We start from the raw sequence: 21,851 nt of genomic DNA, 5'->3' as shown, positions 1-21,851 counted from the left end.
GACGAGCTACTAATTTGATTCCTGTTAATTTTTTAATCTTCTTAATTTTCCATTCCAAATGGTATGTGAATTGTTTCTCTCCCTAATGTGGACTACTTAAAAGTTTGTATGTATTTACAAAAATTTTGAATGAGTATTTCTTTTTTCTATATTGTAAACTGGGAAAATTTTAATTTGTTCGATAATTTTATTTTGTTGAAATTATGATAAATGAATAATTTTTTTTTTTAAAAACCCAGCTACAATATCCGCTCTTACAATAACCTCTGGCAATGCATTCCAGAGTTTAACTATTCTCTGAGTGAAAAAAATATTTCCTCCTATTGGTTTTAAAAGTATTTCCCTGTAACTTCATCGAGTGTCCCCAAGTCCTTGTCATTTTTGATGGAGTGAAAAATCGATCCACTTGTACCATTCTACTCTGCTCAGGGTTTTGTAAACTTCAATCATATCTCCCCTCAGCCATATCTTTTCCAAGCTGAAGAGTCCTAACCTTTTTCGTTCCTGTACAGCATCCTGTTAACACCTTTTCCTCCCTTATTGGTTTAAATCATTACTGAAAAGACACAATTACTTCAGCATAATTTTTATTGTTTTCATATCAACCCAGTTTACACTGGAAATAAATACACCAATATATTTCCAATACAGTATAAAAACTTTTTCACAGTACATTATTCAACAAATTGACAATGATACATATCTACAAATCTTTAATAACATTATTAAGAAAGGGATCATTTTATAAGGCATTTCAATGTGGAAATGGCACTGTATGTGCAGAAATGTCCATTTATATAACTGCCCACAATATATGTGTTCAAACACCCTGTATATACATAAGTTTCTTTGATCTGAGCAGAGGGGCTTGAGATGGAGTTTGGATTTATATACATACTTTATAAGATATGTCTGTCAAACAAACCAGAATATTGTGTGCGCCTCAGATCAGGTGTAAGGGTGTAATTTATTAGTAAGGGTGTCATGTCAGTTATCCACATGGGCTACCATTAAGAGGTGTTATTTTACTGTTAACCCCAGTTATTGGTAACTAGGTCTCATTGCATAAAATGGGACCTGTACTAAATAGCACAAGTTACATGTGAATAACTCCTCCCCCAAGTATGTGTGTGCTTTCTCTTTTCAAAACTGGTGCAGCAACGGTTCACCTGCCCCAAAGGTTTGGAAGCCCATTATGAAATCACCCTCAGTTACAGACAGCTGGATGACGGTTAGTCTCTTCAGTCAAAATCAGGCAGTTAGCTCTTCAGTCAAAATCAGGCAGTTCAGGATGTCCAGGAAGCTGCCAAATTGCATTTACTGACTGAAAGTGTGAAAAAAAAACCCCTCTTTCATCTTGGCAGGTGGACTTTTTTTTTTAGTAGTTTTAGAAGCAGCAGCTTTGAGAGGTTCGGCAGAGTAGACAGCTTTGGGCTGGCCCAGCAGCTTAGCCCAGCTAGTAAAGTGGGCCCTGTGGCAGAGGGCTTCTAATTTTCATCAGTGTCAGTCCGAGTAGCCACAGGGAAACTCAAAAACCGATACAGTGGCCGTCCCACACATTTCCATGAGTTGCTCTCAGCAAACTATGAGGCACTGGAGCCCATGAGCTCTTAAGGCATTTGATTTGCCACAAACTTGTGACCTGCACTGGCTCCTATTAGAGACAGAAAGCATGGCTTTTCTTATAATAGTTGTGGAATTGGACTCCTTCCTCATGCTGAACTGACTTGCCTTTGGGATGGAGATGGAAGACTATTGTCTGCTTTCTCCTGATCTGGGCTCATGGAACTTCCACGACCTGATAAACTCCACTGACTCTGTTGTACACAAGTTCACTCAGCCATACTCAAACACACATGGTGGCATTAGTCTCTTGAAGTGGAACTGCAGAAGGCTCCTCCAGTGTTCTTAGAGTCTTGTACCTTCAATGGTCTGAATCACAATCTCCTTGGTGTTCTCCCGGATTGTCACAACCTCTTTCCTCTTGGCTCTGGGAACAGAGAAGTTAAGAAAGGACATGACAAATATGTCAAAACAATTTTTTTTTACATTGTCTATTAGCATCTTTGCATAATCCTCAATGGGTCATTTTTTTCCATCTTACCCTTAATGCATTGCCAGGTATATGCAGCACATTAAAGACACACTGACCAATATTCAGCATTCCTGCTGGGTAGTCACCCTCAAATTGCGAGTCTTGCAGAAGGCATCAATCATTTTCTTCAGCTCCGCCTCCTTCCCAAGTGGGCTGTGCTATAGCCTCTTAGTTTTTCCCTTCTGCAAGCGTGTTCAGAAGGTATCTGATCTGCTCTAATTTTGTTTTTTTATTTTTTGGATTTTTCTTACCGGATCTTGAGGCTTGCAGTGCTGCAAAGGTTCCCAGTACTTCTCGGATAGCTCTAACTGCAAGAAGACACTGACTCTCGTTAAAGAGGTCTGTTGCTAGCAGGCTTCTCTGATCAAGGGGTACCTACCTAGCCAGCCTGCTCTAACAGTTGAGACCACTTGGGGACTGTTTCCATCACAGCAAGGCTCGCCCTGGATTTTGTTTAGGGCTTGAGTGCAGGCTGTATAGCCTCAAATCGATCATGAGGGCTGCAGAGCGTGCTGACTGCGTAATATACTCCCGTCAACGTTTGAGGACCTGTGGAGGTTGAATCCTCAGATACTACTTGAAGGTCTGGCTGGCAGCCCAAAGAAGCAAGCATTTCAATGCTTGCCTGAGGTAGATGGCTTCTCTCTGTTCTAACTGTAGTTTTTAGCTCAGGCAGTCCCAGCAGAAGCAGGTATGTGTGAGTATTGGCTATTGCAGCCTATTGGGAAAATAAGGAGGGGGGGGTCTTCAAATCCATGTTTTGAAGGTTTCTGAGACCAGATTAGAGGTCTCCCACCTCTAAAAACCCTTTCCCCAATTTATTTGTGTTTTCAAATAGCTTCCATGAGCCATTTTTAGCACAATTACTATCTTCGATTTCCCGATTTGATTTAACCCTTTAATTGGCAGATGGTGAAATGGCTGCTTTACATAACTTGATGTTGAACGAGAGCAACAGTGCCAACTAACAGGCATTTGGAGATGCAGATCTCGCATAAGAGCCATAGAAAACACATGTTGCTTGTGAGCAACAATGCCAAATAAGGGGTTAAAAAGCCTCCATCTGCCTTAATATACCTTTAATTTGCAATAATACAGCATAGATGGACTCCTCAGGCTCTGGTGCATTGGATTCATGCCAGATTTGTGCTGGATGGCCACCTGAGGAGCAACCACGGAGCACTTGAGGGAGTGGCTGGATCCTCAGGCTGAGCTCCATCTGATATCTTGAGGGTTCTGGAATTGCAGACAGGCTGCTCTGGTGGGGTTAAAGTCTTCCTAAAGGCTTCTAAAGCCAAGTCTAAAGCTCACTGGGTAAGGAGGCGGAGCCAAAGAAAATGATTGATGCCTTCTGCAAGATGCAATCTGGGGATGACTAACCATCTGTTCAGGACCTCTACAGGAAAGAAGGTCATCAAGGTAAGAACCTAATCGTTCTCTATTTAATTGGCCAGAAAAAGAGCTGACCAGTTAAATAGCATTTAACCAGTTAAATGTGAATATTCAGTGTGAGATAACTGACTATCTCCGCTGAATATTCCTGGTTAGTAGCTACATTGAGTGATAACTGGCAATTTTCAGTACTGACCGGCCAAGTTTAGCAGCCAACTCGAGCCCTACAAATAGAAGTTCTATTTATGGCGGCTTTAAACTGAAGCAGCTGAATATTGACTTAGTTGGTTAAATTTATAGTGGTCAAAAATAAACTGGATATGTAATGCTGGTCACTGAAAATGGCCTAATAGTGAATACCCACCGTCAGCACTAACTGGGAGAGTTAGCCAGCCTGTCTCCCATGGTCTGAATAATGGTCAAACATAGTCCCTGCTCTATAGACAAACATACATAGGACAAACATACATGACAAACAAGAGTCTAGGGGGATATTATAGGGAAATAGTCAAGATAAAAAATCTTTCTGATTTCACTGACCTTTCTTCAACCTCCTCAATAGTGTCCAGGAGTGGTGCGTTGAGCATTTCTGGTAAAAAACAAGCCGCCACTCCAGATATGATTGGAGCCCCACCAAATACCACCAGAGGCAGGAAAAGCACATAATCTCCGGCCATCAGAACCATAGGGGCCACAATGCCACCAAGTCTTGCCATCATAGTTATGAAACCCATTCCTGTTTGTCTGCCATGAAAACAAGGAATTGACAGCATCAGCATCTGCTGTGGGAGAAAGCTACTTCATTTTCATATAGGAAAATAATTATTTATATTATTTTCATTTACATTGGGCCTTTTAATATTTTCTGCCCCTGCACACGGAGTCTCCTCCAGTTTTTTCAGCCTCTACACCAGGGGTGTCCAGCCTCGGCCCTTGCCAGGTCAGGTTTTTGGAATGTCCCAAATGAATATGCATGAGATCTATTTGCATACGATGGAAGCAGTGCATGCGAATAGATCATGTAAATTCATTGGGGAAATCTTGAAAACCCCGACTGGATTGTGGCCCTGGAGGACCAGCGTTGGACAACCCGGCTCTACACATTTTGCATTTTGATGGAGTCTTCTTTAAACTCTTGCACTCCATGCAATTCAGATGCACAAGGGCATAGGAGCCAACTTTTGAAAATGATTGGGGGTGCTGAACTCAAAACGTACAACAAATTTCCCCTCACTCAGCAAAGGAAAACGTCTGGTGGTGAATGGCCAACCTGTATCTAAATGTCAAGAGCAGGGCAGGTAATGTGGACAAATCAAAAGCTAGCTCCTCCCCCTCACAGCTTGTCAGCATCATTCTCTCTCTCTCTCTTTTTCCAATCAGGCCATCTACAGCAGTGGTCGCCTACCCTGTCCTGGAGGACCACCAGCCAGTCGGGTTTTCACGATAGCTCTAATGAATATGCACCAGAGAGATTTGCATATAAGGGAGGTGACAGGCATGCAAATCTACCCCATGCATATTCATTAGGGCTATCCTGAAAATCAGACTGACTGGTGATCCTCCAGGACAGGGTTGGGGACCACTGATATATAGCACTTTTCACCAACCAGTCCCTCAGCTTATCATTTACACGACATTGTTTTCCTTAATTTTTTTTCATTTTTCCCTAATTTCTTTTTCCTCCTTGTCTTCTTCCTCCTCCCCCCCCCCCCCCCCCCCGCCCCACACACTTTTTAATTTTTTTTTAATCCTTTTACACAAGCATAATTTGATGTTTTACATTTGGGGGCAGGGAGTTTAATAGCTCTCTTCCTGTTCCACTCCCTAAATCTTTTTTTAGCTTGCTCTGTTTCTTATTTCCCCTTGACTCATACTTCTATTTCCCTAGACTCCCCAGGAAGCTTCAATGCATTTTTCCCTAACCAATTGCTGTTCGATGCAGGTTTAGCTCACCCATTCTTTCCCATTTCTCACTCTACAGGTGAGACTTCCTTGGTAGGTTTAACTCATCTTCAATTTGTGCTTCCCTATTGACCACAGGCATGGATCATTTCCCTGCTCTACTCTCCCTTGCTCCAAGTAAATTCCTGTTTTCTGGGACTGCTTTTCCATCCTCCTTTGCACTGCAGCACTTCCCCTGGTACTTCCATTGGATTCTGGGCTAATGATTACCCTCTGCATGTAGAATTTATATGTGATTTTTTGCCACATGCTCACCCTGAGCTCTGGAAGCCCAGCAAGGATCACAGTTTAAAAACTCAGAGATTACATTTTGAATGGGAAAACATATTCCAGCAGCCCAGGGCATAGAAGCATGTACTTATACTAAGCCACTATGTTTAGGCTGCCTGCATGATATTGCTCCAATAGCCAAGGAACAATCATCTAGCTGGGAGCCAACTTGAAATCTAGAAGATGGCTGCAAAAACAGCTAAAGAAGGGAACAAGGATTAAGCAATTAAACACAAGGAGCCCCAGGGGACCAAACCAAGAAACACACATAGTTTGTGACAGAGGCATTGGAACATGTGTGTGTGTATAGGGGGGAGGCTCCCCAAAAATTGCCAGTAATACTGTAACAGGACCTGACAGGGATCCTGCAGGGAAAGAAGCACATCTTGTGAGGCTGCAGAGGTGTACCTAGGCAGGCTGCACTCTCATGGGAGCAGCATCTTGCTACCGGCCAGCGTGTCTGCTGGTCGGCACTCTCTGCCACATCCCTTCCCCGAGATCTACTCCTCCCCCCTCCAGCATCTACCTTAAATTTCTTGTAAAAGCACAGCACCGCCCTGCTGCCAACCCCTTCTCTCCATTGCGGCCACCCTAGCGGAAGCAGGAAGTTGTCAGAGGGGTGAGCCGCAGTGGATAAAAGACACCAGGGTTACAGACAGGGCGGTGATATGCTTTTACAAGAAATTTAAGGTAGACAAATGGTGGGGGGGGAGGGAGAGGGGGAGGATGCAGAGATGTTGGGGAAGGGACGCAGCAAAGAGAGCCAACCAACAGACACACTGGCCAAGATGTCTCTTCTACTGGAGTGCCCTAGAAATAAGGCCCCATCTGAGACATTTCAGATTCAGGGGAGGAGTAGAAGGTAGAAAGGGAGCATATAGGACTTGGGGAGGGAATGGGGGAAAGGAGAGATGTTGGACTCAAATGAGGGAAGGAGGGAGAGATATGAGCAATGGAGTAAAGAAGGGAGGGAAAGATGTCAGATTTGTGAAGGACAGGGATAGAGAGATGGACTTAGGGATGGCAGAGGGGGTAGAAGGAGGACAGGGAAAGGCACCCACAATACCGACAGAGCTGGCGCCTATGCACAAAAGTTACCTTATGCATTGAGTGATACATACCTGACTATTGTTGGAAAGAGCTCACCACCAAACAGGTAAGTGCACAGGGAGGAGGCAGCGAGACATCCTTTCCCGAACATGACCAGTGTGATGCGAAAAGTGTGCATATCTGTAAAAAAATAAAAATCAAAAAATAACATTCTCTGATACAGATTACACAGAATCACACACCATATGCTACGACAGAAAATGAAATTTGTATCTCAACTTACAATTTTAACTAGAGTCACCAGATCATATCATTAAGGACATGCCTATTTCCAGGGCCAGGCCAAGGGTATCTGATACCCTAGGCCAGGGATTCTCAACCCAGTCCTCGTGACACACCCAGCCAGTCAAGTTTTCAGGATATTCACAATGAATATGCATGAGAGATCTGCACACAATGGAGTCATTGCATGCAAATTTATATCATGGATATTCATTGTGGATATTTTGAAAATTAGATTGGCTGGTAGTATTCCAAGTACTAGGTTGAGAGCCTCTGCCTAGGCAAATGGGTGGCTCAGGGTTCTCTTCTCCAAATCCAACATCTCCCCCTTTCTATCTCCCCCTCCTTGAGATGTGCAGCATCTCCTCTTCTCACCCTCCCCTGAGATGTTCAGCATCTCCATTTCCCTCTTCCAATCCCTGGTGGTCAGCAGCATCTCCCCTTCCATCCCCCCCATCTAAAATGTTCAGCCTCTCCCCTCTCCTCCTGAGACATTCAGCAGCTTTGTTATGCTTTCATTCCCTTCCCTACTCCACCTAGGACAACACCAGTGTGGTAACCAGCTTGTTTAAAGAAGACTCATCGCAACTAGCATGGAGCCTTGACTATCTGCAGATGCTCGAGACCATCAGTTCCATACCCTCTAAAGCAGGAGGATCAAAGGGGTTGGGACCTGACAGGCCTTGAGATTATGCGGATGCTCAAAGTTTTCACTATCTGCAATAAGCTGTCGGATCTGATGGTTGCCTCGATGCTGCCTCCCAAATTGTGCTCCCCTAGCTAGATGCCTGGTCCAACTTGTGGTCAGGCTAGCCTTGCCTATTTCACCAAGAGCATAAAGCCCTCTTATGATCCAAAATGAGGATCAGCCTTAGAAGCTGAGCTGCAGGAACTAGAGTTCATAATATAAAAACATGATAGCAGATAAAGGCCTAGTGGCCCATCCAGTCTGCCCTTCCATTACCTTCTCTTCTCCCTAAGAGATCTCATATGCCTGTCCCACACTATCTTGAATTCAGATACAGTCTTCATTTTCACCACCTCCACCGGGAGACCATTCTACGCATCTACAGTACCACCCTTTCTGTAAAGAAGTATTTTCTTACATTACTCCTGAGCTTATCACCTCTTAACTTCATCCTATGCCCTCTCCTTCCAGAGTTTTCCTTCATTTGAAAAAGACTCACCTCCTGTACATTAACACCTTGGAAATATTTAAACATCTCTATTATATCCCTTCTCTCCCGACTTTCTTCTAGAGTACTGTATACATATTACGTTCTCTAAGTCTGTCTCCATACGATTTATGATAAAGGCCACTAACCAACTTTGTAGCAGCCCTCTAGACTGACTCCATTCTATTTATATCTTTTTGAAGGTACAGTCTCCAAAATTGCACACAATATTCCAAATGGGGCCTCACCAAAGATTATTCTCTTTATTTAGATTACATTGGTCAAAGGAATGCTATATGATCTCTTATTTTTATCTCAGTTCTTATATGTGTGTATGATTGTGATTTACATGTTCACAATTTGAAATATTGATCTGCATGCCATTTTAAATTAATTTAGTTTTACCATTTTTATATTTTGATAAGTTTAACTTTTTTTATATATAATCCATCAAATATTAATATTACCATATATCTATAATCATATTCTTTCAGCTTCAGTTTTACATTTTATAGACCAACTAATACATATGACTATATATCAAGTAAAGAGATTTTTATATAGTGTAATTTTTACAACGTAATAATTTGTGTTACTCATGTTGTGATTTCATAAGGTGAGTTGGTTGTTTACATAGGCGGTCATGAAAAGTAATGTTTGTGTGTTGCATTTACATTTAATTTAATTCTCATTTCAATGTATTTATTTATGCATACTAATGACTAAATCATGTGACAAACATTGTTTTAAATTTGAATGTTGTACATTATTTATGGTTTTGTGTAAAATATATTTATGTTTGTTATATTTTTAGACTCCTGAAGCAGGCCTTTTGGCCAAAGCACGTACTTGTCGAGTCTTAATATATATAATAAAGAGATTGAGCACCTCAGGTCACCTTCGCTGTTTTGCTTGCCTCACCAAAGACAACATAAATTACTTGTCCCCTGACATTCAGCATTATTTGACTGAACAGGAACAGCTCTTGGCCAGCTAAATAGCACTAAAGCTGGCTAACCGCTAATATTTAGCCGGAGATAGCCGGCTATCTCCCGCTGAATATCTCAATCATCAGCTTGGCTGGCTATGTCAAATGCAACTGAACATAAACTGGAAATTCAATGCTAGTTGCCAGATACAGCCTTGGCCTTGAATTTCCAGGTTCGCCACTGACCATGGGAGATAGCTGGGCTCCCTTCCTCAGTCTGAAAAGGATCCCCCTAGTGCACATGAGCTACTAGTGAGAAGTGTGAGCTACATTCAAATAAATAAATACATAAAATCAAAGAATCGTTTTTGTTTGGAAACTCCACTGTGTCTGTCTGAAAGCAGAACTGTCTTCGCCCCAGCCTTGATGACTTCAGCTTCCTTTCTGTGATCTTACCTAATGGCACAGCTGTGTTCACTAAGAGGAAGATCCCAGCCAGAATGAGAGAGGTTGCCTGGATAGTCCGGCGCCCAAAAAAGTTCAGTGCCACTCCACAGATAATTTTGGCAAATACATCAATGCCACCGAACAGCATCTGGACCAGATGTATGTTGAGACCAAAGTTCTTCAAATCCATAGAGAGGCCAAAATAGGCAAAGTTGGTGGAGAAGCTATAGGTGGATAGAGGAGCAAGGAAGGGATGATAGAATATTTATTTCTTTATTGAAAATATTTATAGTCCACATTATCTAATAATTCTAGGCAGTTACAATATATCCATACATAAATAAAAAATGACATTAAAACAACACATAACAGATATTGAGGGATTTCCTATATTATATTCATCAAAGATTCAGTAAAGAAATCACCATGATATAACATTAACTGTTATGTTTGTTGGAACAGTGATGTTTTAAGGTCTTTTTTAAATGTCACTATATTTTGTACCACTCTCAAGCAGTAAGACCCAGATTCTCTAAACGGCACCAGTTTTTCAGGTGCCATAATAGGACAGGAATGGGTGGAACTGGGCAGGCCTGGGGGCGGGTCTAGGTGGTCCGGATTTTACTATAGTTAAATCTGGCAACCCTACCCCAGTGTCCATAAGCAAGGATTATGATTAATTTGTGAGCCAGTATTATCATATCAAGAGAAAATAGCCTCTAGTCTAAAAGGAGCTGGCCTTACCCAAGGCCACTGAATTATTGAGAAAGAAATGGTTTATGTGACAAAGCATGTACTTTGAAGAGAGAAATCCTGCTAAGACAGCAGCCTTAAAAATCACAGATGTTGCTTTGTCTGTAAATCATATTAAAAAGGCACATAGCCTGATTTAAGGTTGAAGGCAGTATTGCAGTGCCGTGCTGTATGTGTAATGTATTTGCTGACTTCCATTGGCCAGCCCCCTGAACAGAATAAATGGAAACTTTCAGCTGTGTTTAAATTCATTTCTCATTGACAGGGCACAGGGCTCAGGGCTTTTAGAACAGTGTGCCGTGTCTACAACTAAACTGTTATCAACCTGAACAGTGAGCTGTGTTCATAAGTAGACTGCTACTGGGCAGACTTGCTGGTCTGTGTCTGTATATGGCCATTTGGTTGAGGATGGGGAGGGCTTCAATGACTGGGATGATGTAGATGGGCTGGAGTGAGGTTTGACGGAGACTTCAGAAGTTGGAACCTAAGCACAGTACCGGGCAGAGCTTTGGGTTCTTGCCCAGAAATAGCTAAGAAGAAAAAACAAATTTTAATTGAATCAGGTTGGGCAGACTGGATGGACCATTCGGGTCTTTATCTGCTGTCATCTACTATGTTACTGATTTGTTTTTTGTCTCAGCCCTCGATGCAGCGAAACATGGCCTTGTCAGGCAATTAAAAATTGTCAGTACTTATTGTTAGAAAACAATTTATTGATATATTTTTATGCTGATTCTGGTTTTTGGACTGGATCTTATAGACTAATTTAGTTATAGGTTTGTTCCCCAACTGTCTATCTCCGTGAAATCAGAACTACAAGGCCAGGCACATGATAGAATCTAAACCAAGACTGCTTCAGCTATCTAGTATGGTTCTCAAGCTTGCTGGAAATATACTGCCAGCAACAAAAAGCCAAGCTGTAGCCAAACATTAGTGACCTTTGTCTAAAGGTGACTGCATAGTGCAATATGACATCTGCAGGAATGAGCTCCTTAAAAATTACCCACCCATGTCTGTGTCGTTCCACAAAAAACAAAAAAGAAACTGCAGACTGATATGTACAAGATGCAGGCAATGTTTATTTTACCCACTGCACACACAGGCGGTTGTTTTTTATCCATTTTAAATTGCAGTTTGTTGTTTACCTTATTTACCATGGACCCCTGAAGAAGGTGTGTTTTCCGAAATACGGACCATGTTGGGTCTTTTGGTTTGTAAAAAGGTGGTATTGGTTACCGCATTTAATATTGGGTAAAATAAACATTGCCTACATCTTGTACATATCAGTCTGCAATTTCTTTTTTGTTTTTTGCTTGCTGTTTTTATACTGCAGGCACTGTTGGATTTCTTTTGTTGCTTGATCTTGTGTCGTTCCACAATGCATATGCTTCTCCAGGGCAGAGTTAGCATGAGGTTTGAAACAACACACCTGTTTGACTGCTTTCAAAAATAATGTGCTCTTTTGAACTTTTTCAGTAGACAGAAATTTTTCAGTAGACAGTTTTTGAAGCGAAAGTACCCTCTTGCTTTTCACTTTGAAAACTGACACAAAGTTCATAGATAATGACTCTCTATAGCAGCTATGTGTGTAGCATGATACTATCCTAGGCTCTGGATGGACCATATTCTTCTCTATTTCTTGTCATTTACCATGTTAGTATTTTATTTATAATAAATAGAAATAGGATTAAATAAAACAAGAAGATAAGATAATACTTTTTATTGGACTAGTATATTTTGTTAAGCTTTTGAAGGCTACAAGTTCTCTGAAAAAGAGCCTACCTGAGGTGTTTTTCTCTGAACTGAGATTGGCATGATTGCTGTGGGAAGTCTCAGCAGCCATTTTGTGATTGTAATCAACACAGGCAGGAGTGAGTCCTCTGCCCTTGCTGGTTCTTATCGGATAATGGCTGCCAAGGGAAGTCCCATCAGCCATTTGGATTGGAGCAGTGCCCAGGGCAGGAATGAATAGAGTTTGTTCCTGTACCTGAAGAGGCCATTAGACCACCAGAACCACTTTGAGGGAGCAGCAGTACAGGGCAGGAATGAGTGTGGTTCATTCCTGCTCTTGAAAAGGTCATTAGATCACCAAGGCTTCACTAAGGTAGGTCTGGGGAGGGCCTAAAGGTGGTTGAGTGGGAAGGGGATGCACGGAAGAACAATCACAGGAAGAAAGTTGCTGCCCAGAGGGGAGCTTTTGTGGTTGGAGAAGGATGGAGGAGAAGGAGATAGTTTTGTTTATGGTTTTGATTTCTACCGCAACTGAGCGGCCAATTTTGATCACACATTTGGTTTTGGCAAAAAACAAAGATCCTGGGTTCAGGCGGGCTCTACTACACTGATGAACTAGGAGGTCCCATGGGTAGTTAAAGTGGCCCTGCTTGCAAGTAGATGTTCACATGGGTGTCATTTGGATGGGACATGAGTGAACTGAAAACCATACTATTCAAGAAATTTGTCAAATGATCTAACCAAACTGTATCGACCCTTCCCAGATCTCGACGCATACTATAGCTATCAACCTTGTAATCTCCCTGGGAATGCCCAGGCTAATTTCTTGTTGTAAACTGCCTAGAACTGAAAGGTATTGGCGAGATAGAAGACATCAATGTAATGTAATGTAACTTATAGATATAACTTATAGCATATTTAAGTTGTACACATATACAGCTCTATGGCTGACATAAGTACTCATGTCTAAAATATACATGTGTACTGATTATACTAGTGTTCTGCAAAGAAAAGTGGGCACCTAATGGTGCAGCAGTCTGGGAACCAGGTTTAGTTCCCAATACAGCTCCTTAAGACTCTGGGCAAGTCACTTAACCCACAGAGGGGGGCGATCGTCAGCAGAAATTGTTAAAACGAGAAGCTAGATGGGCTTTTTAAGTTAAATTCTTTACAACCACAAGGATTGAACATCAATATTGGTTGGAAAGCATTTTTCGGATAAGTTTTTTGACATTTTCTTGACACACTTTGAAGTAACATTTGAGGAATCCCCTCTAATTGTTTATGAATGGAGAGTTTGGCTTAACCAATCAGATTTGTTAGAGGACTGTGTATTTAATGCGCATGTCTGGCGTCTTGTATTCACCGGCGCCATTTTCTGGAAGTGAATGTCTTAGCTGTCAACAGTGAGTACTATATTATTTAATGTTCACACAATTTAGAAGTTTGTATAAAGGATAATTTTTTGATTCTGCATTGCAGTTTTCCTGAACCTCCCCCCTCCCCCCCGAGGAAGCCATTACTGATTGGCGAAATGGGCCCTGTCGGGTGAATATCTTTGCGTACTTTGCACAAAGGCACTAAAGCACTTTTGAAGACATTTTAAGATAAGTGCACTTTTTTGCTGATTTTTATTGAGCATGATATTTATAGATTTATACAAGCCTTAAATGAATGAGTGAGAGGTTTTGGTCAATGAACGATAATCAACCCTGCATTTGCTAATCCAATGTTTATTCATTGAACGAAGCAGGATATCTGAGACCTTTCCTCTCAACATTGACATAACTTTTAAGTTGTGGCACCGAAGCCTGGTTTTTGGTTTGAATATATATACTGTAATATATAAACAATTTTGATGATAACCACAGAAAGAGGAGAGTGTGGTGTAGTGGTTAGAGCTACAGCCTCAGCACCCTGAGGTTGTGGGTTCAAGCCACATGCTGTTCCTTGGGACCCTGGGCAAGTCACTTAATCCTCCACTACCCCAGGTACATTAGATAGATTGTGAACCCACCGGGACAGATAGGGAAAATGCTTGACGTACCTGGATATAAAGCAATTTGAGTGTGGTTGTAAAACTACAAAAGATGGTATATCATATCCTGTCCCTTTCTTTTATAGAATATGTTCCTAGTAAGTGCCCTTTTATAGCATTGACGCCTAAAGACTTAATCCTATAAACCTTTCCTTGCTCATTTCAGAATGGATTCTTTACGAATGAAATAATTCCCGCGTGGGCTGTGTCACACGGTGTTTCATTGCTGATGCATTGCCAGCCTGCTCTCTGTTGATGAGTTGCAGGCGATGGCTGCTGACTAGGAGGCTTCAAGAAGGAGAAAGGGAATCAGTACCTGACGAACATTAGACAGCAGGAGATCCGGCACATGGCTGGGGTACGGAAGAGGTCTAGGATGGAGTGGGTACTGGCCTTTGGTGCACTCTCCGCCGCTTCCAGCTGCAACATCTAATGAAAGAAATGGAGGCAGGTATTAACTACTTCTGACAATGAAGTGAGTCATTTTTATAGACTGTTTACATATTTTGGGCCTTATTGTCAAAGGATTTATGCTTCTAATTTTGAGTCATGCTCCTATATGAGCTCCTGTGTAATTTTATTAGAGCTAAATTTATACGCAATTTTATTAGTCTAAATTTATACTCAAAATTTCACTAAACTCCTAAATTTAGAGACAGAAAAAGTAGATGGTGACAGGAGCAGAGTTAGGGTGGGGAAAAGACGTTAAAAGCTTTCAGCACTAGACTCAAATCCAGACAAAGGAATTGCAGGTCTACATTTATCCAGCAAAAGAAAGAAAAAAGCCCTGGCCTCACACCACAAACAGTACAGAGAAAGAGGCAAGGGAGGTGTCCTGTCAGCCAAAAGGGGTATCTTTATTCAAAACTAGGATCCAAGTTTCGGCGTGTTGACACAACGCCTTCCACAGGGGATACTTTTGGAGCTTGGTAAAACAAAATGGGCAAAAAAACATTGAAAAGTGAAAAAAGCCAGTTGGCAGTGATACTCAGTGGCAGTAATCAGATCACTTGGCAAGGTTTAACTGGGTGGCAGCCTCTCCTCCCTGGTTAAACCTTTTTGATTATCAGGCGGTCAATAAATAAATAAAATATGTTATTATCATTTGCACAGCACTAACAAGAGTTCGTAGCATTTACAGAGATACAAAAGAGACTTTCTCATATACTTCCAAAGCCTCATCCAATATTGGCTGTTCTGCACATCCCTCCCTTCTTCTTCTTAGTATGACAGTCTATATGATAGCCTTCAACACAGAAAATCCGTTCTCTAACCTCCAGGGAAATCTTCTCCCCTTCTTCTTTCTTCCCGTTCATCTTTGCCACTCGTTTCAAGTTCCTCAGGGCCACCTTTGTCTTATTGTTCACAATCAACCACCGAGCTGATTCGGGCAGCCACCTGTTAAAGAGTCATGATCAGAAACAAGTCAGTCTAATTGAAGAAATCCCATTTCCACTCTATCCCCACTTCCAGAAAGCACTGGGAACCATCTGCCTGATATTCACAAGGGTTTAACCAGGCAGGAGATGCTCCCACCCGGTTCAAACCTGTGGAGTGACCCAGCAGCTGATATTCAGTGGCACTTAACCAGTCAGTGCTACTTAATATCACCTCCTAACCAGTTAAGGGCTTCTTTTATCAAGCTGCGCTAGAGATTTTTTGCACACACTGGCACAGTAAATGCCGCAACGCTCATAGAATTCCTATGAGCGTTGGAGTACTCAACTCGCTGGTCCATGCTAAAAACCTCTAGCACAGCTTGATAAAAAGGGAGGGGGGGAAGTTAGGGACAGGCCGGCGGCCGGAGCATGGGCAGGGCACTTATAGGCCAGTTAGTGGCAATTTTCACTCTGCTAATTAGCTAAATAATCACATAAAGTTAGAACAGCAAAAAGGCTGTCCCAACTTTATGCACTAAAATTAATTGGGCACCAGTCTGAATATTGGCCAGTGCCCGGTTAAATTCTTGGTGACCGCTGATATCCGGATATTCAATGTCAGAAACTGCATTCCTCAATATTGAATATCCAGGGTCAGATCAGCCACCGCATACTGTTGCAAGCTGAAAATCGTGATCTATGTGACTTGACTGGCATTTACAGTACAGGCCTTAGGTGAGGACTTGTAATTGCCAGCTAGCCTTGACAAATGAAAGCTTATTTCCTGGGGCTAGTCTAAGAGAGTATTAGCCACAGCTGAGAAATGACCAACAGAAACATCCTCAACATCAACTCACCAGGAATATAGGAAGAAGATGAAAAAGGGAAGAGAAATGGCAAGTTGCAGCCAGCGCCAGTCTCGGAGCCAGTAGGCCATGCCTGCCAACACCACCTGCCCAGCAGTGCTGCAGTATGCCTGGAAGGACACCACAATGGCACGAAACTTGGTGGGGACCCATTCAAGACCTGAAAGAAAGTAAATGGCTATCATGACTCCACCTCGCTCTTCCTAGCTACCCACTTTCTCTAACTGGGCTGCTCTGTTCCCTCAACTTTTGCTTCAGCAAGCCCCAGAGGAGACTTCATATTCATTGACTGGAATTTTCAGTTTCTGATTTTGTACTGAAGGCCAATAAGATAAAGCTGATACAAGTGGAGTGCCTGCTTGGATTTACCCCACTGTGGCTGTAACCTTTCAGTTTTAAAAGGCACTAGAAGTTCATAGATGCAGCTGGGGTAAATTCAAGTCGTCTAACTCAGCCTAATTCTCCATAAACTCAAGTCTGTAGCAACAGTAGAGACCCATGAGGTACTGTTTAAGTGAAATTCAGAAATTTACTGTTCCTAGAAAAGAAGACACATTGGATGCCTTGAAGCTGAGACAGAAAAGGCCAGGTTATACAGGAGTGCAGTGCCTGTGATCACATCTGAGACCAGACTCCAGATCTGCAAGCTCTTTGTGGGGACAAGGAGAGTAGAGGGTTCCCCTTAGACTCTCACAAGAATTAAAGTGACTGTGCTTGTGCTAGTTTTTACACTCTGCCAATTGATTGGATTTTTGCTATGTTCCTTCTGGCTCTTAAACCCCTTAAATAAAGTATTAGTTTGTAGAGCTGAGAGAAAGTGGTAGAAAAATGGATCTAGGAAGCTAACAGCCTCCCAACTAAGCTGTTCTAGAATCTAGAGGATCTAGAATCAGAAAATAATAGTAAATATTGAAGAACTAAGGTCAGTACTGCGCAGACTTGCACGGTCTGTGTTTATATATGGCCGTTTGGTGGAGGAAGGCTGGGAGGGTGTAGAAGGACTGGAATGAGCTTTGATGGAGACGTACTGTTCTTAGTTGGAACCTAAGAACAGTACCAGGCAGAGCTTTAGATTCTTGCCCAGAAATAGATAAGAAGAAGATGATAAAAAAACAACAAATTTTTAGATTGAATCAGTTTGAGCAGACTAGATGGACCATTTGGGTCTTTATCTGCCATCATCTACTATGCTACTATGTATGTTACTATGTTCTAGATGTATGAAAAAGGCAGTGTTACATCCCCCCCCCCCCCCAAAGATGTACCCCTAGTCTCTTGCAGAGCAAAAAGAAGAGGCAGTGAGGAACCCCAGACCATGAAAGGCTGCACAAGCTTGCACTCACTCAGACAGATGTAGTTCAGGAGGAGTCCAGATAGTCCCACGCCACTCAGGAAACGGAAAAGGCAGTAGACGGGGAAACTGGGAGAGAAAGCTGCCCCAGTGCCCATGACTCCTATCATCAGCAACGACCAAAGAAGGACTGCCCGCCGACCAAACCTAAATCACAAAAAAAGACAACAGACTTTCTAAAGTTTCAGATAACAGCAGTCGCATTGCAGAAATCAAGAACACGGCTCCCTACAGTAGCATTTCTCAATTCTTTCCTGGAGGCACTCCTAGCCAGTTGGGTTTTCAGGATTACTAAATGACTATGCCTGAGAGAGTTGTATAAGGCTAATTTCCAACACAGTGGTACCTCGGAATCCAAACGCCCCAGAACTCGAACAACTTGGAATCCGAACTTTTTTTAAATTAAATTTTGCTTCGGAATCCGAACGTACGGGAACTGCAAGCGTTGCTCAGCCCAAAGCTTCCCCTCTAATACAGCTTCCTGTTTCCGCCTGGGAGGGAAGCTTTGGGCTGAGCACCACTTGCAGTCGCCATTGCTGATCTTGCTGTCTATGCCGGCAGGGGCCCCGATCTTGCTGCCTCTGTTAAATTTATTGGAAAATCTGAGGAACGGATTAATCCAATTTCTATTATTTTCAATGGGAAAAATTGTCTGTGAACTCGAACGTTTTGGAACTTAAACGGGGTTCTGGAATGGATTAAGTTCGGATTCCAAGGTACCACTGTACATGCGAATTTCCTGAAAACTCAACTAGCTAGGTGTTCCTCCAGGAAAGGGTTAAGAATTACATACCATCCTACAGACCAGCTGTGAATCTTGTAACTCCACTCAGTGGTGTAGCAAGGTGAGAGGCGCCCGGGGCGGTGGCGCCCCTCCCCCACCCTCATCTCCTCCCCCCTCTCCTTCCCTAATTCCCCCTGCCGCGTGCGCCCCCTTCCCATCCCCCGCACCGCGAGTTGTTCACTGCCACGAGCAACAAGAACTTCAGCATGCTCCTCGCGACCCCATCAGCTCTCCCTCTGATGTCACGTCCTATGCGCGGCACCCAGAAGTGATGTCAGCGGGAGAGATGACGCGGTCGCGAGGAGCATAGTGAAGTTGTTGCTCATGGCGGTGACCAATTAGAGGTATGGAGAAAGGGAAGGGGGATGCGCACATGGTGAGAGGAGGAGTGGGAAGAGGCAGGGGGCAGAGAGAAGGGGTGCTTATACTGGCTGATATTCAGTGTGAGTTAACCTGCTAGGCATAGCTGCCAATCAGTTAACTTGTGTCTCGGCATTTCATTTCATTTTCTATCCTGTTCTCACCAAAGAGTTCAGAATGGGTAACAGGTTAACATACATAATAACAGGTTAGAGAACAGTGCTAACTGAAAATGCCCAGTTAGCCCTGAGAAATAAGCCAGTGATATTTGGAGTATTCGAGGGGATGTTCAGAACTTAAGGAGCTAAGCTAAGCGGGCAGATAAGGCTGCATGAAAAAGCAGGCCTATCTTTGCCCACTAAGCCATGGCTGGCTAAGTCTGAATATTGCCTTAACTGACCATTTACTAACCAGCATTGAAAAACCTGGATCTTCAATGTCAGTCACTGAAAACAGCCTGGCATTAAATATCCAAGTTTAATGTCAGTGGCAGGCAATCAAAGTACTGCCCACTACCGACTGAATTTTGGGTGGATAGATTCCTCCATGTTTGCAGCAATGTGCGCTGAAATATTAGACACATTCATAATACTGTACTGGAGCTTTTTTTCGATTACACTCATATCACTTATTTCTTGGTGTGACACTCACCTGTCAGAGAGACCACCAAATATGAGAGCACCAATCAGAACACCAGCCATGAAGAGAGACTGAGCCAGCTCCTTGAGAGAGCGCAAGTCGCATACCAGCTCCCACTGCATGAAGGAAACAAGAATATCTCTGTAAAAATCAGCCACCAGTGAAAGACTAGGATGTCTTTCCAGATGGTTCTTGATTGACTTGGGTATTAATCCGAACCTGTAGTTTCAGTCTTCTTACATAGACGAGAACTATGAGGGTTCTTCAAAAAGTTTCACATTCACATTTTCGTGGGAAATGGGGCTGGAGTAAGAGGGCGTGTCATAGAATGTCATTTGACTAGTCAGTCAAGCAACAGGATGATTATGTGGAAAAGTGATGCAATTTGCTTTTGAGATATTTAATAAATAGTGTTTAAAAGTACGGAATCTTTTTTAAAATCCCTCGTATGATAGAATGGGGCAAAAGCAGAGCCTGACTCAATGTATCCCTGAGAAGTTGGAGGCCTCTGCTCCATAGATCTGGTCGCCTTTTTCAGCTGTGTACAGTCTCATTACCAACAAAGGGAGGGCAAACCGTCCTAAGCAACATCTTTGCGGGGGGGGGGGGGGGTGCCAGCACCTCTCTGCTTTGCCAGCACCTCTCTGCTCCCCCCTCTACCCCCCCCCCACGTTCCTCTTGAAATGTTCACCGGTGCAAACAGCATCTTCCACTTGCTGTTTGCACTAGCCTTGGCTCCCTTTTGTCATCACTTCCTGGTCACAGGATCAGGATATGATGTCAGAAGGGAGCCGAGGCCAGTGCGAGCAGTAAGATGCTGCTCATGATGGCATCTTCCCTTTATTAATTCACTTTCTAGTCAGTATAACACAATATCAATTTTCAGTAATGACTATGGGATTTCAGACCACCCCCTGAGTATCATAACTCGCTGGGGTTCAATTCCTCATTCTTCCCAACATAGCAAAAGCTTACTTATATTTTAATTTAATTTTCTTTATTTCATAATTTAAATAGTTTTTAAATAGATAACATGCCCCTCCGCTCCCTTGCACATGACCTTGTAGAAAAATGGGACTGGGAGACTTGTTTTGAATGCCAGCGGCACAGTAAATGAGACAAAGCTATACTTAGTGTCCCCGACATTGATAAAGACAAAGCGAAACACATTGGTAGAGGGGAGAATTTTGTTGAAAAGCTGAAAAGCTAAGTTATCTATTTAAAAACTATTTAAATTATGAAACAAAGAAAATTAAATTAAAATATAAGTAAGCTTTTGCTATGTTGGGAAGACTGAGGAACTGAACCCCAGCGAGTTATGATACTCGGGGGGTGGTCTGAAATCCCATAGGCATTAGCATGAATTTGCCTGCTACGTTATGAAATTGCTCATGATGGCAAACATTTTAAGAGGTACAACGAGGGTGAGGGGTGCTCAAGCAGTGAGGAAGAGTGTGTGTGTGTGTGTGGGAGGGAGAGGGGTGCACGGCACGATGATACCGCGCACTAACCTCCTTCGCTATGCCTCTAGGGTTGGGGGAATATTTTTTAGTGGCTACCTTCTTTTAGGAGCCTTGATGCAATTCAGTGTGAACCTATTCTATGTTTAAACTGAAGACACTGCGATGAACGTAGTAAAGTATATGAACTTCAAACAACAAATCAAAACTTACTCCACTCAACTGTTTCCCCTCCCTCCAACCCCCCCCCCAAAAAAATTGTATAGTAGCTTTTTCAGAAAAAGAAAGCTTACATATTCAGAACTCTAGTATGCGCCAGTGGCGTTAATATGAACCAGAAAGTTTGAGCCTATTCTATAACAGCATCTGTGTGTCCAGTCCATTATAGAATTCTAGCACAAACCAGTATCAGGTGCCTCAAATCGAGGCAGCCGCAGTTACACCAGCCATAGTCCTGACGTAACTGACTTCATGCAGCGCCCTCTCCCCCTTGCACACGTCCTTGTAGAAAAGTGAGACTGGGAGATTTGCTTATAACTTACCGAATACTGTAGGTTGTGTACATCAAAGTTTATGCACATCCTAGCTGCATTTAGGTCCCTGCAGTTATGCTGTCCACGGTTGGTGTAACAGCAGGCTTGAAGGCATTCTGCCTAACTATAGGGATAATAGTGATATTCAGCTGCTATTTGTATAGTTATGCAGTTTAAGTTAGGCCAGAAAAATTGCTGTCCTAACTTAAATCCCTCAACTATGTGGATTGCAGCTGAATTTCACTTTCCATAAGGCAGCGGCAGCCAGTACTGTCCACATGTATTCAGCATCATCACCTATATGGATAGTGGTGGATTATTTCAACAAATGCTCACCATGACTTGCTGTAGCTAAA

At 42.6% G+C, this 21,851-nt stretch overlaps 1 protein-coding gene across 2 annotated transcripts in view; it reads right to left on the bottom strand.

Moving 5' to 3' along the window:
• Positions 1-570: 570 nt before the first annotated feature.
• The window catches only part of LOC117365396 (solute carrier family 22 member 6-A-like), a 71,073-nt gene continuing 49,792 nt past the window's right edge, over positions 571-21,851 (bottom strand). For both annotated transcript variants that reach the window (XM_033955794.1, XM_033955793.1), the window contains 9 exons: positions 19,515-19,618; positions 17,712-17,866; positions 16,360-16,528; positions 15,398-15,521; positions 14,440-14,552; positions 9,611-9,825; positions 6,841-6,949; positions 4,028-4,231; positions 571-1,990 (listed from right to left, as the gene is read on the bottom strand). In XM_033955794.1, the coding sequence (XP_033811685.1) occupies positions 1,909-1,990; positions 4,028-4,231; positions 6,841-6,949; positions 9,611-9,825; positions 14,440-14,552; positions 15,398-15,521; positions 16,360-16,528; positions 17,712-17,866; positions 19,515-19,618 (1,275 nt within the window). In that variant the 3' untranslated portion in view covers positions 571-1,908. The remainder of the gene's footprint in view (positions 1,991-4,027; positions 4,232-6,840; positions 6,950-9,610; positions 9,826-14,439; positions 14,553-15,397; positions 15,522-16,359; positions 16,529-17,711; positions 17,867-19,514; positions 19,619-21,851) is intronic.

This window comes from Geotrypetes seraphini, chromosome 8 (genome assembly GCF_902459505.1).
Source record: "Geotrypetes seraphini chromosome 8, aGeoSer1.1, whole genome shotgun sequence".
NCBI lineage: Eukaryota > Metazoa > Chordata > Amphibia > Gymnophiona > Dermophiidae > Geotrypetes > Geotrypetes seraphini.
The sequence above is the reverse complement of the archived record's forward strand: the minus strand, read 5'-3'. Positions and strand labels throughout refer to the sequence as shown.